Source organism: Sorex fumeus, unplaced genomic scaffold (genome assembly GCF_029834395.1).
Source record: "Sorex fumeus unplaced genomic scaffold, SorFum_2.1 ptg000058l, whole genome shotgun sequence".
Taxonomy (NCBI): Eukaryota; Metazoa; Chordata; class Mammalia; order Eulipotyphla; family Soricidae; genus Sorex; species Sorex fumeus.
Window position 1 is genome coordinate 23,880,515 of NW_026606115.1, and position 14,801 is coordinate 23,895,315.

At 37.0% G+C, this 14,801-nt stretch overlaps 1 protein-coding gene across 1 annotated transcript; it reads left to right on the forward strand.

The window, feature by feature from the left end:
- The first annotated feature begins 11,575 nt into the window (after positions 1-11,575).
- On the forward strand, positions 11,576-14,213 carry LOC130034289 (melanoma antigen preferentially expressed in tumors-like). The gene is made up of 3 exons (XM_056125857.1): positions 11,576-11,865; positions 12,320-12,919; positions 13,700-14,213. Exons 1-3 carry the CDS (start codon positions 11,576-11,578, stop codon positions 14,211-14,213), a joined length of 1,404 nt encoding a protein of 467 aa, XP_055981832.1.
- The last annotated feature ends 588 nt before the right edge of the window (positions 14,214-14,801 follow it).

Below are 14,801 nucleotides of genomic sequence, written 5' to 3' on the forward strand. Positions count from 1 at the left end.
AAAGAATGGCGAGCTTCTGAACTCCCTAAGTGGGGTGAGTCTACTGTTTGAGAACTCAGGGTATTCTCCGAACAGCATGCTCTTGCCCACACCCATCATCTTGCCAGTAGAGAAACAATATAGCTACACAGCTGAACTTCAGCAAACTGCCAAGTCACAAAATTATTCAAAATCTATAGCTTCTGTCCCCAACTGCCATGTGACACCTAAAATTTCATAGTACTGTCAGCCCAGCATGATCGCAGCAAATCCGGTGGAAAAGTTTCACAGATGACCACCAAGCTCAATGAGCCTAAACAATAACACAGAAGGCTCAAATAGCACTAACTAGTGCCATTGATTTTCAGACAGTGACTTTAATAACATCATTGTGAAATATAAAAATAATCACAAGTGTGACTGCTATCAATCTAAGGTTTGATAATCCCATGTACCTTTGTGTTGTAACAAATAATATGAAGTAAATCTCTTTGTATCTGCAAGAGGATAGGTTGGGATGGTGGGTGGGAAAGTGGGAACATTGAGGAGTAGAAGGTCATGATCATGGTGGAACTGGTGTTGTAACATTTAACGAAACAACTGTATTCTGAACAACTTTGTATATATCACAGTTTTATAAATTTTTAAAAGGACACAGAGACTCAAACAGCATGAACCAGTTCAGACAATGACTTTAATGACACCATTGTGAGGACGTTTAAGGAGATAATAGAAATTATAGCACAGGTAGTCAACAAAGCCAACAGTGCAGAAGAAAGAATGAATGCTGGAATTAAAAAAAAAACTACAAGCAGAAATTAAGAGCATGGTAGTAATTTAAAACTCTCCATTGAATTCCCTTCTCTATATTACCTACCCTCCACTCAATGTGATCATTTACAGCTATTATTGTCATACTGCTCCCTTCCCTATCTTATGTGTGTGTGGGTTGGATGGTGGGTAAGATAGAACAGGGAACAGTATGACAATAATACCTGGGAATGATCACATTGGACAAGAATTGAGTGTTAAAAGTAGGTAAATGTATATGCATGATAACTTTTCAGTATCTGTATTGCAAACCAGAATTCCCAAAAGGAAAAGAGAGAGAGAAAGCTAGAACAAAATAACCTGCTATGGAGGCAGGATGCTGGATGGGGGTGGAAGGTGATGGGAGGGAAACTGGAAACACTGGTTCTGGGAAATGTACACTGGTGGATAGATGGGTGTTAGAACACTGTAAGACTGAATCCTAATCATCAATAGCTTTGCAATGATCTATCTCACAGTGATTCAATTAAAAAACCCAAATACAACCCTTTCAAAAGATCCCCTGAACAGCAGACTAATAGCAGCTGAGTTAATACTCAAGGAGCTTCAATATGAGATGAAGGAAATCGCTAGAAAAAAAACAGAAGGTGGAATATAGTCTGAAGAGAAATTAACAACACATCAGAGAGTTATTGGATGAGGTGAAAAATATATGAATATATATAAGGGATATATATATATATATATATGGGCTAGAGCAATAGCACAGCGGGTAGGGCATTTGCCTTGTATGCAGCCAACCCGGGTTCGATTCCCAGCATCCCATATGGTCCCCTGAGCACCACCAGGGGTGATTCCTGAGTGCAGAGCCAGGAGTAACCCCTGTGAATAGACAGTTGTGACCCAAAAAGCAAAAAAAATTAAATATATGAATATATATGAATCACCAAGGTCCCTGAAGAACAGGAAGGGAAATTGGATGAAGCAACAATCATTAAAGAAATCATAGAAAAATCATAGACAGGAGTTTCATAGACTTGAGAATTACAAGCACTGAGATCCAAGAGGCCCAAAGGGTCCCAGTGAAAATAGACCCAACTAGGAAAATTTCAAGACACATTGTGCTCAAAATGAGAAACTATGAAGATATATAGAATATTTAAATCAGTAAAGCAACATACCTATAAAGGAGATTCCATAAGATTCATAGCAGATCTATCAAATGAGACCCTAAAAGCCAGAGAGTATGGAAGCATATAATACAAAAAAAACAAAATAGACATCTCATTATAAATACCATATCCAGCTATATTATCATTAAGATTTGAAGAAATGACACAAAGCTGCAGGGACAGACAATAGCCAGTAAACCAGTTTTGCAAGAAGTCTTAAAGGAGCTTCTTAAAGGACAGGACAAAATTCTCAACATGTAGCACTGAATATCGTATTTAATCAGGATGCATATGATTGCCCTAAGGAAGGCATTTTTACTCCTAACTTGCTAAGATATTTTATACATTTTCAACAATGAATTAATGTCTCTTACATTGAGTGTGCTTTATCTTATCAGTCTTAATACTCCCTTTCTTAAGGCTTGTTCTTTCAAGCCCATGTTTTGAACTCGTGTTTTGCTTGCTTATATCTACTCTGGAGAAACCTGTGTTCTCTCTCTAGCATGTACTTCTCCCTTTTTCTCCCCATCACAAATTTCTAAATACGTTTTAATAAAACTTTCTTGCTTCACCAAAAACCCCCATGATTTACCAAGTTATTGGTAGTTGAGTTTTAGACATACAGTTTTCTAGCAGTAATCCCACCACCAGTGTCAATTTTCCTCCACCAGTACTCCCAAATTTCCTCTCACTACCTCACAACCTGCCATCCTGAAAGGCACATTTTAGAGACTAGCTGTTGTAGTTTGGATCTCATTTTTTTCACTGTTGTTGTCTTTGTGGCTTAGATAAAAAGCTGCAGTACTCTCCACATTAACAATATAGCCGAAGCCCCTGACATTCTTTCATTTATCTTCTTTTTACTCCCCTGCTCTATTTCTTTCCTTCTCTGTCCTTTTCTTCCCCATATTCTGGGTCAAAGGTAATATAGGTATTCTCCCTTCACTACATTACATTCCTGTGTTCAGTTATTCTGTATGTCACTGACAAGTGAGATCAGCCTGTGTTTGTTCTGCTTCTTCTGCTTACTTCACTCAACATGGCATCTTCCAATTCCATCCATGTTGCAACAAATTACATGATTTCAGATGTATTACATAAGGAATTTCCACAAATTTATATCTATTCTTTTAAGTTTTTGAGAGTAGACTTTCTCATTTTAACATTACACTTTGAGGTTTTTTTTTCCATTTAGAATTTCTTAATTTCAAATGCTGTCTAAGTGATAGCACAGCGGCAGGATGTTTGCCTTGCGCGCAGCCAGCCCGGCCTAGCCGGGTTCGATTATTCCGCCCCTCTTGGAGAGGCTGGCAGAGCTACTGAGAGTATCTCAACCCCACGGCAAAGCCTGGCAAGCTACCCGTGACATATTCAATATGCCAAACACAGTAACAGCAAGTCTCAAAATAGAGATTTTACTGTGCCAGCTCGAGCAAATCGATGAACAACGGGAGGACCAGTGTTAACAGTGTTAATTTCAAATGTGTGGTTTAAAAGATTATTATATTGAAAGGAAGAAATGTGGGGATTCTGTGTTATTTGCCTTCAAGGCTCCCTTTTCCCCTAGCATGTGTGGCTGGCCTATGTAGCTGTTAGAAAAGATGAAGTCTTTAAATTTACATACAAGTGGTACTACATGGAAGGTATCATGTTAAGCAAAATGAGTCAGAAGGACATTGTATGACTAAAATGTAATTATGAAACTTTGTAAGTCTTTTACTGTATCTCACTGTAATTCATTAAAATAAAAATTAAATTAAATAAATTGCAAATGTTCATCTTCAAAACAGAACATATTTCACCTACCCAGAGCAACTACTCCACTCTCCCAATCCAAAAATCAAGAAATAGAAAAAAAATATTTGCCACCCAAACCCTGAGGTTTCAGAAGCCAGGAAGAGGTGAGATAATGGTGTTCCAATTCTCCTTTTAGTGAAGCACACGAGAGATTAAGCAGGAAGCTAATTCTCCACCTGAATTTAACATAAATGGTGCTGAACAAGGCAGAGGCAGGCTAGCTAAGACTTTAGTAAGCATTCAATTTTTTCCAATCTCTAGTATCAAAGAAGCTCAGTGATAACATGAGACTCCACATACATCTAGCATCAGTGGATGTGTGGCTAGTCAACATTCCCAGTCTTCCTCAACTTTTTTGGTAAGTCTTCATTACTGGTACTTCTGTAGCTTCCATTAAATCAGAACTAAGCAGTGGGAAGCAGGGTTGGCTGGTACATTGCGTTCTCTTCCCTCTTCTGATGTTCCCAGACTAGTGTATTCTAGCCCAACTTCTTTCCCCAAACTCAGAGTCACAGATTACTGAGTCAGTGATTCACTTCTCCCTTCTTAGGTGTCAGGTGATTCCATGAAAGAATTGACTCTGGCTTAAATACCCAGCACTGCAGTTGGTCCTGGTGAGCTCCTCCAGCAGGGATCCTGAGCACAGAGCCCGGCTGTCATGAGCAGAGCTGGGTGTGGTCCAACCACCCTAAAAGAAATGAATAGCCTTTATTTTATTCCTAAAAAACGAGACAAATAATACAAAAAGGAAAAGGAAACCAACAGGAAGTGGTGTAATGAGGAGTATTTGGTGAGGGCTGAAAAGATATTTAACTGCAGATTTCATTATTTTCCCCCGTCTTTCTTTTGCAGGACTTCTTTTTCATTATATAAGAGTCCTAGAGACACCAATGTCTGACACTTTTTTTAATCAAGTGGCCACTCATTGTTAAGACCTTCTGATGCATGTCGAATACATTTGAACATTATTGTCTGGTTTTGAGACAGTGCCTGGTAGAAACCCTGGAGAAGCCGTGCCTGGGCCTCAGGGAGAAACATTGTATATTTCTTTCCACCCACAGATATGAAGAAGAAGGGCGGTACTTGTGACACTCTGGCTCTAAGGGACTTCCGGGACTGTTGTGCCCCCAGATATGATGGTTGTCCCGGTCTCCAAGAACAAAGCTGATTGATCGAGAGGTGTCACAAGATCTAAGCTACGTCAACCACAGTGTTCTTCCGGCCAGCTCTACTTCGTACAGGTGCCATTAAGACTCCGGGTGTCTTAAGACGCACAAGTGTCTTTGGGCAGATCCTGACAGAAATTAAGGGGCATCTATTATTGCTGAGGTTTTGGATGGACTGCTACGTTTTCTTCAACTCTTCTTCCAATTAGGTAAACTATAATAGCATCTTTTTTATATAAATCACACCAGTATTGATGACACTGAATATAAAACAAAAATGTTGAATACCTATTAGGAAAATAGAAAGTAAAATAAAAAACAATGTTGCTCAGTTGTTGACAAACATCTTCTATTTAACTCTCCTTGCATTTCCCTGTTTTGAACTGATAATTGTCTCAATATTATGCTTACTCTTATACACATCTTTAAAATACCAAAAACCTCATTTCAAAGTTTATCTAGTCCTACTTTGCATTTGTTTGTATTTAGTTCCATATTATATGATTTAAATAGTGATTGTTAAAATTCATATATAATACACACACTTTATTTCTGTTTTATATAATTGCTTTTATTCTTAAAATGCTTTTGTAATAGGAAGAGCTGTTATATATTTATCTACATCTCAGACATGATTGTAGCTTGATTCATTATAATGGGGTCTCTATGACAATGTGTATTCATTATTATTTTTTAAAATACAATACTATTTATTTGAATATTCAGCAACTGCCATGCTATATCATTTTGTATATTTCTTCATTGTCTCCTAGATTCAGAGTTGCTCAACTTTACAGCATCTTAAGAACTCTGATCGACACCTTTGAAGATACTGGTCAGGTATTTAAAAGAATAAATTCTATAAAGAATGTCAATTTAGGTTTATCTGATGTTCTTATGATTAAAGTTAGACATTTTTGCCAAGAATAGCTGTTCTTTCCCTACACACACACACACACACACACACACACACGGATTTCTTCCCTAGTGGTCTGCAGGTGGCTGAATACATGACACTCAACACGGGACTTAAGAGATCCAGAACAGTTTTTCAGTAACATTTGCTCACAGTTAGGTAGATCCTCACAGCATTGTGCTCTGGAAGAAATCGAACAAGCAGGGCCTGAGTCTGGGGCAGTATTCTTTGGGTAAAAAGAAGGTGAAGTGACACTGTATTCACAAGTAAGTGGTTATTTCTGTAATTCTGATGGTTGATATGAAAATGAATCCTGCTGTTAAGGTATAAGCAAGCACTGAATGTTGCCCCTGTAATTCAAAAGATTTTATGACTAGTGGATCAAAACTTATGGTAGCACAATAGGAAGGGTTTGTGCTTAGCCCATTTGAGGTCTCCTGCTTTACTCCAGGTGTCAAGGCATACAATAATTATTGCCTAATGATAAGCATTTATTTTCCTCATTCTTATAACATTTATTCATTGGAATTCTCTTTAATAGCAGTCTCTTATCCACATTTTTATATTTTCAAGTTATTTATAAAATTATTTATGAAATTTACTTCTTTCTTTATTAAAATGTTTATTAAAATTATTTGTATCAGTTTCAGCTCATAAACAATTATACCATTATACAAATTGTAATCAAATGATATCACCCTTTTGTTTCTTGAACTGTGCCTGCTAGCTTTGGTCTTTGAAGGCTCCTTTTGTTTCTTTCAGTGTCTTTCCCATATGTCTCTAATCATTTTTTGTACACTGCCTCCCTTATTAGCACACTGAGATAACATTCTTTTTTTCATTTCACTGCTTCCTTGTGGTTACAGTATTCTTTTGTAATTCAGATTGAATATATTGTTTATGATTGTGTTTAAATTTGTTTTTCTCCCCTCTGGTTGATTTTAGTTGGTTATTAAAATTTTTTGTCTTGGGCTCTTTGGTGGGGGTAAGGGAAGGTAATGTCTGAACAAAGACAATAAATGTCAATACCATTGTAAAATCACTGCCTTAACTATAACAAATTGAAAAACAGAAGTAATTAAGAGAAATAAAATACATTTTAGAGATGTAAAATATCCCTCAAATTCAGAGTCAGGGCCAAACACGCCCCTATCCCAATTTAAAAGTCAATCCTGAGAAGCATCACTCTTTTCACACAGTTTTTACTGCTCTCTGGTTCTTCCTTTCTTTCCGTGCCCATTTCCCAGCTCTCTTCCTGAAGATAACCAACTTTTCAATTTATGGTTTAAACTCTCCTGCCTTTATTATGTATATGCACAGATATACATATTATTTCTTTCATTCACTTGTTTGATAGATAAGAAATAAAAATGAATTATAAACAAAACCCCCTTTCTTTCTTTTTCACTTATCAGTGCTCCAGTAAATCCCTCCTATTCTTATTTAGAGTTTTTTTAATTGGTATCATGAAATCTTATTTTTAAATTTGTTATTGTATTAAAGCGCCTTGATTTACAAAGTTTCACAGCTGCATTGGATGCTGTTGCATGGCTGTATCGCTCATGTTCAATCACTGCAATGTATGAGTGAGTACTTTTCAATATTTTTCAGTTACAAACCTTGGACAAAGGGACTTTTGTATTGGTGTAAATATCTACTGAAATCATAATTCAAGTAGAGAATTTACTGAAAAAATTAAGATGCACATGTAGTTTTAATTAATATTTCTAAATTTCTATACAGAGATGTTGTAAGTGGTTAGTATTTCTAGCTGCAATGTATGAGAGCAACTGTTTTCCCACAGCATTTCATTTCATTTCATCATTTCATCATCCTGTTATTCGTTGATTGCCTCGAGCAGGCCCCAGTAACGTCTCTTTCATCCTAGCCCTGAGATTATATTCAGGGCTATTTAGGAGAATGAGACCCATCATTGTTACTGGTATTTGGCATATTTGGTACGCCACGGGGAGTTTGCCAGACTCTGCCCTGTGGGCAGGCTACATTCGATAGCCTGCAAGTTTGTCCAAAGTAGGAATGAGACAATAAGATGTCATTAAAAAAGTTTTGATAAGATGTCGCGCGGCCGACAGCATTATCAAGAAAATATGTTGTACTTCCTTTTAAATATTTTTGACATGGTAGATGAAAAATGACATTTAAGTGTTACTTACAAATGCAGAATTCTAAGTTTTGGAATATTGCAGTTAAAACACTCACCATTATGGATATACTTAGTTTTTCCTTCATCACATCTAGACTGAAAATCCCAGTTACAAGTGTTCTATGAAATAATTTTTACTTAATTAAAGAATAGCGATTTACAAAGTTATTGATAGCTGTGCTTTTGGTATAAAATATTTCAACATCAATACCATCACCAGTGTCAACTTCCCTCTACTAGTGTTTCCATACTCCATCCCCCCTCACCTCCCAACCCTACCTGCTGCCTGACAGGCACATTTCAAAGTTAAGTAGTTGTGACTTAAGTATCATGTTTTAAATGTTGTTGAGTCCATGGTTTGAATATATAACTATATCACTCTTCCACATCATCATTATCACTGAAGCCCCAACCCTTGTCCCCTCATTACTATCCTTTCTCATCTTCTTTTGCTTCTTGATTTTTTTCTCTCTCCTTTACCTTCCTAAAGTCTGAGGTCAAGGGTGAGCTAGGCATCTTTGTTTTAGTACGTACTATTTCCTTATCAGTTATTTTATATAACACAGATAAGTGAGATCACTCTGTGTTTGTCTTTCTTCTTCTGGCTTGCTTCACTCAACATGATGTCTTTCAGTTCCAACCAGATTGCTGATAATTGAATGAATTTGTCATTCATTGCAGCTTCATAGTATTTCATCAAGTATATATGATTTCTTTATAATCCAGTCATCTGTTGTTAGAAACCTAGGTAGGTTCCATGTCTTAGCTACTGTACACTGGAAAGTGTACAGTAAAATAAAAAATAAACAAATGGGACTACATCAGATTAAAGAGTTTCTGCATAGCAAAAAAAATAGGCTAAAGCTAAAAGACAGCCAACTGAATGGGAAAAAATGTATTCACATTCAATACATCAGATAAAGGGTTGAGATCCAGGGCATATAAAATACTCACAAAGATTAACAAAAATTCAAAATCCCTATAAAATTGGGAAGAGGTATGAACAGGTACTTCTCAGAAGAAGGCTGGCAGATGACCAGTTGATACATGAAAAATACTCAGCTCCACTTATCATTAGGTAAATCCAAATTAAGTCAAGGAGATACCATCTCACACAAGTGAGAATAGTATATATCAAAAATAGTAGAAACAATCTGTTTTAGCAGAGATGTGGTGAAAAGGAACTCATCCATTGCTGCTGGTGAGAATGTGTTCTGGTTTAACCCCTGTGTTAAGCAGCATAGAGAGTCCTCAGTAAACTTAGAATTGAACTGCCGTATGACCCAGCAATTCTAATTTGGGCATCTACACCAAGACATACAAACATTTATTCAAAAGTAACTATGCACATAATTTTTCATTGTGGCTCTTAGTACAATAGCTAAGGTATGGAATCCCAGTTCACATTTTAGAGGGTGATTTAATAAATGATGTGAAAAATTCCGTAGAGTAAACATTGCACATTTCTAGGTCACAGTTTCTCAGCTACTGTGTCACAACCACTCAACTTTGCCTTGGTAGTGCAAAAGCATAAATTGAGATTAGGTTAATGATTGGCCATGGTTTGGTTCTAATAAAACTTACAATTACAAGCACTGGAATGGACTTGGTCTTATATACCATATTTTGCAGATCCCTTGTCTCGTAGATACTTCTTAAAATTTGTATTGATATTCTGTGTTTTACAATACTGTTAATAATAGTTAATAATAGTTTCTCATGTACACAATTCCAACATCACATCCATCACCAGTGTACCCACCTCCTTCCCCCCCAAAACCCAACATCCTTCAACTTCAACACTTTGGGGAGAAGTTAGAGCATAGAATATTCTTTTTATTTTATATTAATTAATTTATTTTTTAATTTTTATTGGTGAGACATCATGAGGTACAATTGCAGACTTACAAATTTTTCTGCTTGGGTTTCAATTATACAATGATCAAATACCCATCCCTCTACCAGTGCCCATTTCCCACCACCATGGAACCCAGTATCCCTCCCACCCCCCATCCCCCGCATCCCACCCTACCTCTGTGGCAGGGCATTCCCTTTTGTTCTCTCTCTCTTATTGGGTGTTGTGGTTGAGCATAGAATATTCTTATTTCTTTTTTGAAAACTATTACCTATACCCTATGGCATTTGAAGGACAACAAGCCTAAATGTATAAACAACAAGTATATTTACTTGAGGACTTTCTGGTTATATTTGTAAAAATATTCAAATTCAAGATAGGAATTTTTTTGCTTGGTGGCCACACCAGGTGGTCCACTGGGCATACTCTTGACTCTGCTTGGAGATCACTCCTGGTGCTGTTCCGGGAATTATGTGGAGTGCCATACACTGAATGTAGATTGTTGACATAGAGATTCCTTCTGCTTCACAGTTGAAACATTATTTCCTCATAATTTTACAATGCTTTTTTAAAATGTGGAATCCTTTTCTTTATATGATATTGGTTTGTTGCAAGGAATGCATCGTTTAATGGTGTAATTTTCAGTCAGTACATCAAAATGTTGTTATATTTAGTGATGGTGGAAGTAGTTGTAAACACTCTGATAGCATAATTCTTTGATGGATGCCTTACAGAATTAACTTTTTTCCTGTTCACCTTTTGTTTCTTTTCACCATCATTACCTAGGTATCAGAGGATGCTCATTTCTTCTTATGTTGCCTTCATATTTCCCAGAATATATGCGTTTTAAATATTTACATCAACCAATAAACCTCAATAAATATGCCTAATTTTTGGTTCCTTCCCTGAAATCCTGCCCACACGGCAGAGTCTGGCAAACTTCCCGTGTCGTATTCAATATACCAAATACCAGTAACAATGATGGGTCTCATTCTCCTAATCCTGAAAGAGCATTGAAATGGCTCTTTTAAAATCTCAGGGCTAGGAAGAAGGAGACGTTACTGGTGCCTGCTCGAGGAAATCGATGAACAACAGGATGATTGTGATCGTGATCCCTGAAATATTTTTGCCTATTTTACATGCCTTTGTTATTTTTCAATTTGATCCTTTCTTAGTTATTCTGGTTTGTAAACTATTAGGTCCTCACTGTTTTCTTCTCTATCTTCTTTTCTATCTCTTTCAGCTTTCCATCATAGGTCTTTGCTTTCTACAAAGTCATAGTGATGTTGTTTGATGGATTGTGTGCTGGGACTGAATGGTTGTTCTCTTATAACTTAAGATCATTTTTAAGTTTCAGCATTATGTATTATAAGATAATGATAATGTTAGGATTTTAGTGTATATTTTCTCTTTTCTTCTTATTGGGTTGTATCCTTTGGAACATAAATATTGGGATATAGATAGCCAACACTGTATTCTGTTAACTTATATCTGAATTAGAATAACATTTTATCTTATAAAATATACATTTATCTTTGAGTATACACACATATGTGTGTATTCAAATATGCTTAAGTGTCTACATCTCTTTGCATTCTATTATCCTTGTAGATGTCTCAAAAGGTGACAATCTGATTTAAAATATATTGTTTAAGTAGTTATTTAATTTCTAACCATTCTTGGAGTGAAATAGGAATATGTAGATATCTTTTCAGGATTTTTAAATGTACATTACCCTGAAGTAGATTAACGAAGATGGCCAGAAAGACCGTAGACACCCTGTTGGAGCTTTCTATAAAGAGTCTGCTGAGTAACGAGTCTGCAGCTATCCAGGCCGTGGAAGAACTCCCCATAGACCTATTCGTTCCATTGTTTACTGCTGCCTTCTTGAGAAGACAGAAGGAGGTGCTAAAGGCAATGGTGAGAGTTTGGCCTTTTCGGTGTCTGCATATTGGGGCACTTCATCCACAAGAGTCAAACTATGACATCATGGAAGCTATGGTGGATGGTCTGCAACTCCTCCCTGCCCAAAACTCTTCTTCAAGGTAAGATAAATCCAGTACAGGTGCAGTGATACAGCAGGAAAGCATGCTGGAACTTGGGTCAGGGAAATTCCAAGTCTCTCCAAAGCATACAGTGGTGCATATTTAGGATATCTGAGAGACTATTGATCCGTCAAATTGGAGTCACCTTAAGTACTTCAATGTCTTACCAGCACCAATTATAGAATATACCTGGTTGAGGATACCATGGCTGGATTTACTTCCTGTATGTGACTACATGAAAAGGTGACATGGGCATCAAGACTGAGGAGAATCATAGGAAGAGAAAGTATGGTGGAAAGAGTGAAAGATGCTTAAATATTTGAAAAGAACTTATATGTGAATGACATGTGAAGTCAAAATCTGACATGAAATATTTGGTTCACACTTCATATCATTGATGGGTTGTAATAAAACATGTTGACTCTCAAATATTCTGTCTCCTTTTCCTTTACAGGGGCACTAAACTAAGGATCCTTGATTTAAGGCAAGACCCAGAATATGGAATAACATGTTCATACAGGGCCAAATACCCTGTATGTTTTCTGTCTTGTGTTTATTCTCAGCACTCCATCATTAATATAGAAGAAGCAGAGCTTAATGCTAGGTGCTATGGAAAGGATACAATAGACTCTAGGTCTCAATCAGTCTGGCAACCCATGGAATTATTAGTAGACCTTTCCTTTAATTGTTTCTTGAGAGCAAAGCAATTTATTTCTCTCCTTATTAATAAGACTGAGCAGAGTTTGGGCTCCTTGCACCTCTGCTGCAGAAATTTGCAGATTGAAAATCTGTCTGTGCAAAAAAATAGCCTGAAGATTGTGGATCTGGTCTGCACTGATCGCCTGGAGTTGGACAAGGCTCACCTGAGAGATGTTAACACCCTTTTGTCTCAGTTGATCAACCTGGAAAGCCTTCGCCTGACTGATGTTGAATGTAGATCTTATACAGGGAAAAACTTCAAAACTTTTCTCACCTGTCTTGGGAAGCTTAACAGCCTTGAAGAGCTGACCCTGTCTTTCTTCAGCCTCACCAATCAGCTGCATAAACTACTCAGGTAAATGAGGAAGTAGGAAACAACCCATGCTTACATACTCATGGGATTATATTTTCCTTTTGTCTCAGCTTGGGCACTGCTGAGAAATCACCTTGTGGTGAGGAGAATAACAAGATTTGAATAAGAATCTTAGCTTGTTTATTTGTTCAGTGATCCAATCAATTGTGTGCAGACACTGTGATAAGTCTGCAGATAAACTGATGGAAAAGTTTCCTTGTCCTACTAGAATTTAATTCCAGAGAGAGAGACACACACACAGAGACAGAGAGACAGAGAGCAAGTGTTATTCAGACAGAGAAATGTTATTACCCTGTAGCTCTGATTCACATCATTTTTGACTGACAGTTTTTAACACTACGGGGTTAAGATTTATACCCTGAAAGGAGACCTTGTGAACTGTGACCTTATAAAAGGGAACCTTCAACTGGCTCCTTTCTCAGTTGCATCTTCACCAAATATGTGAATTAGGGTCACCATTGATTATGTTTTATTCCCAGTGTTTTTTTAGTCACACAATTCATCCCATATGTCTGAAAATATTAATGTCATATAAATATTAAAGTCATATAATGTCATAAAGATTAAGAGTTTGAATCTTATGGTATAAAGTAATATCTCCAAGGCTCTGTAAAATTCAGATTCAAAATTCTTTTATATAACATTGATGTTGCAAATTATGTACACATTTCCTTACAGCCTTTGATAGCTCTAACCCAACTTTCACTGCTCTGGTCAAATAATTTGTACTTCTGGAATAATTTTCCTTTTCTTTCTTGACAGAGTACTCACACCTCAGTTGGATACACTGAGTCTGACTTTCTGTGACCTTTCTACCAGAGATCTCACTGCCCTATCCCAGAGCACCCAGGCAAACCACTTAAAGCTACTGAAGCTAAGTAACAATCAGTTAGTCTGGGAATTTCATGAGCCCTTGCTAAATCTGCTGGAGAATGTCTCAGGCACCCTGCAGTACCTGGAAATAAACAACTGCCTAATCACTGATTCGACCCTCTCTGCTATCCTCCCAGGCCTGAGTCGCTGTTCCCACCTTCGTATCTTTAGCTTTGCTTGCAATCCCATTACAATGCCTGTACTCATGAACATACTGCAGCACCTAACGACCTTAATGGAGCTGAGGTATGTGATTTATCCTGTTCCTTTGGATTGCTATAATCAATCCGATTTTGATGGCAGTTTGGACCAAGAGAAAGTTGCTGCAATGAAGGCCCAATTGAAGTTGATGCTACGTGCGGCACAGCGGGAAGACATGAAGTGGACTGCTTTTCCTGAATGATGTTCCCAGTACAAGAAATTTCTTCAACACTGATGTGCGACCATTAACACATTGTGACTGGGGTGCTCCACAGTAGTTCATAGTTCTCTGTTTCTTAGTTAACACATATTGCAGTTCCAATGTCACATGTTAAAACACTCAATTTGTTTTTCTGAAGCCAACGTTTGTAGAGACATATGGAAACTTCTATTGATTAAGAAACATACTCACTACATGCTGCCCCTACTCATGTTGTTGGATAATTTCTCTTTTCTCAACCCAAGATTTAAATGGTATCCCCTCAAATAGGTTTTATCTGACTTATTGGAATAAGTTTGCAGTGCTCCTTATTTCTCTTAATGTACCTTGCATCCTCACTTCATATTACATATTATTACTTATATATTTCTTCCCTGTGTCTTTCCCGACAAATTGCACTATTTAGTGAGGTATATACTAGCCATAGGTGTCTAAACAATACTCAGAAACTGCTGTGAATGTAACGAGTGATGGGACATGTTAAATGCACATCATCTATCCAAGATTTAATAATAAACAGAAGATGAAAAATACCTGATTGGTAATTTACTTGTATTGATTACATGCACT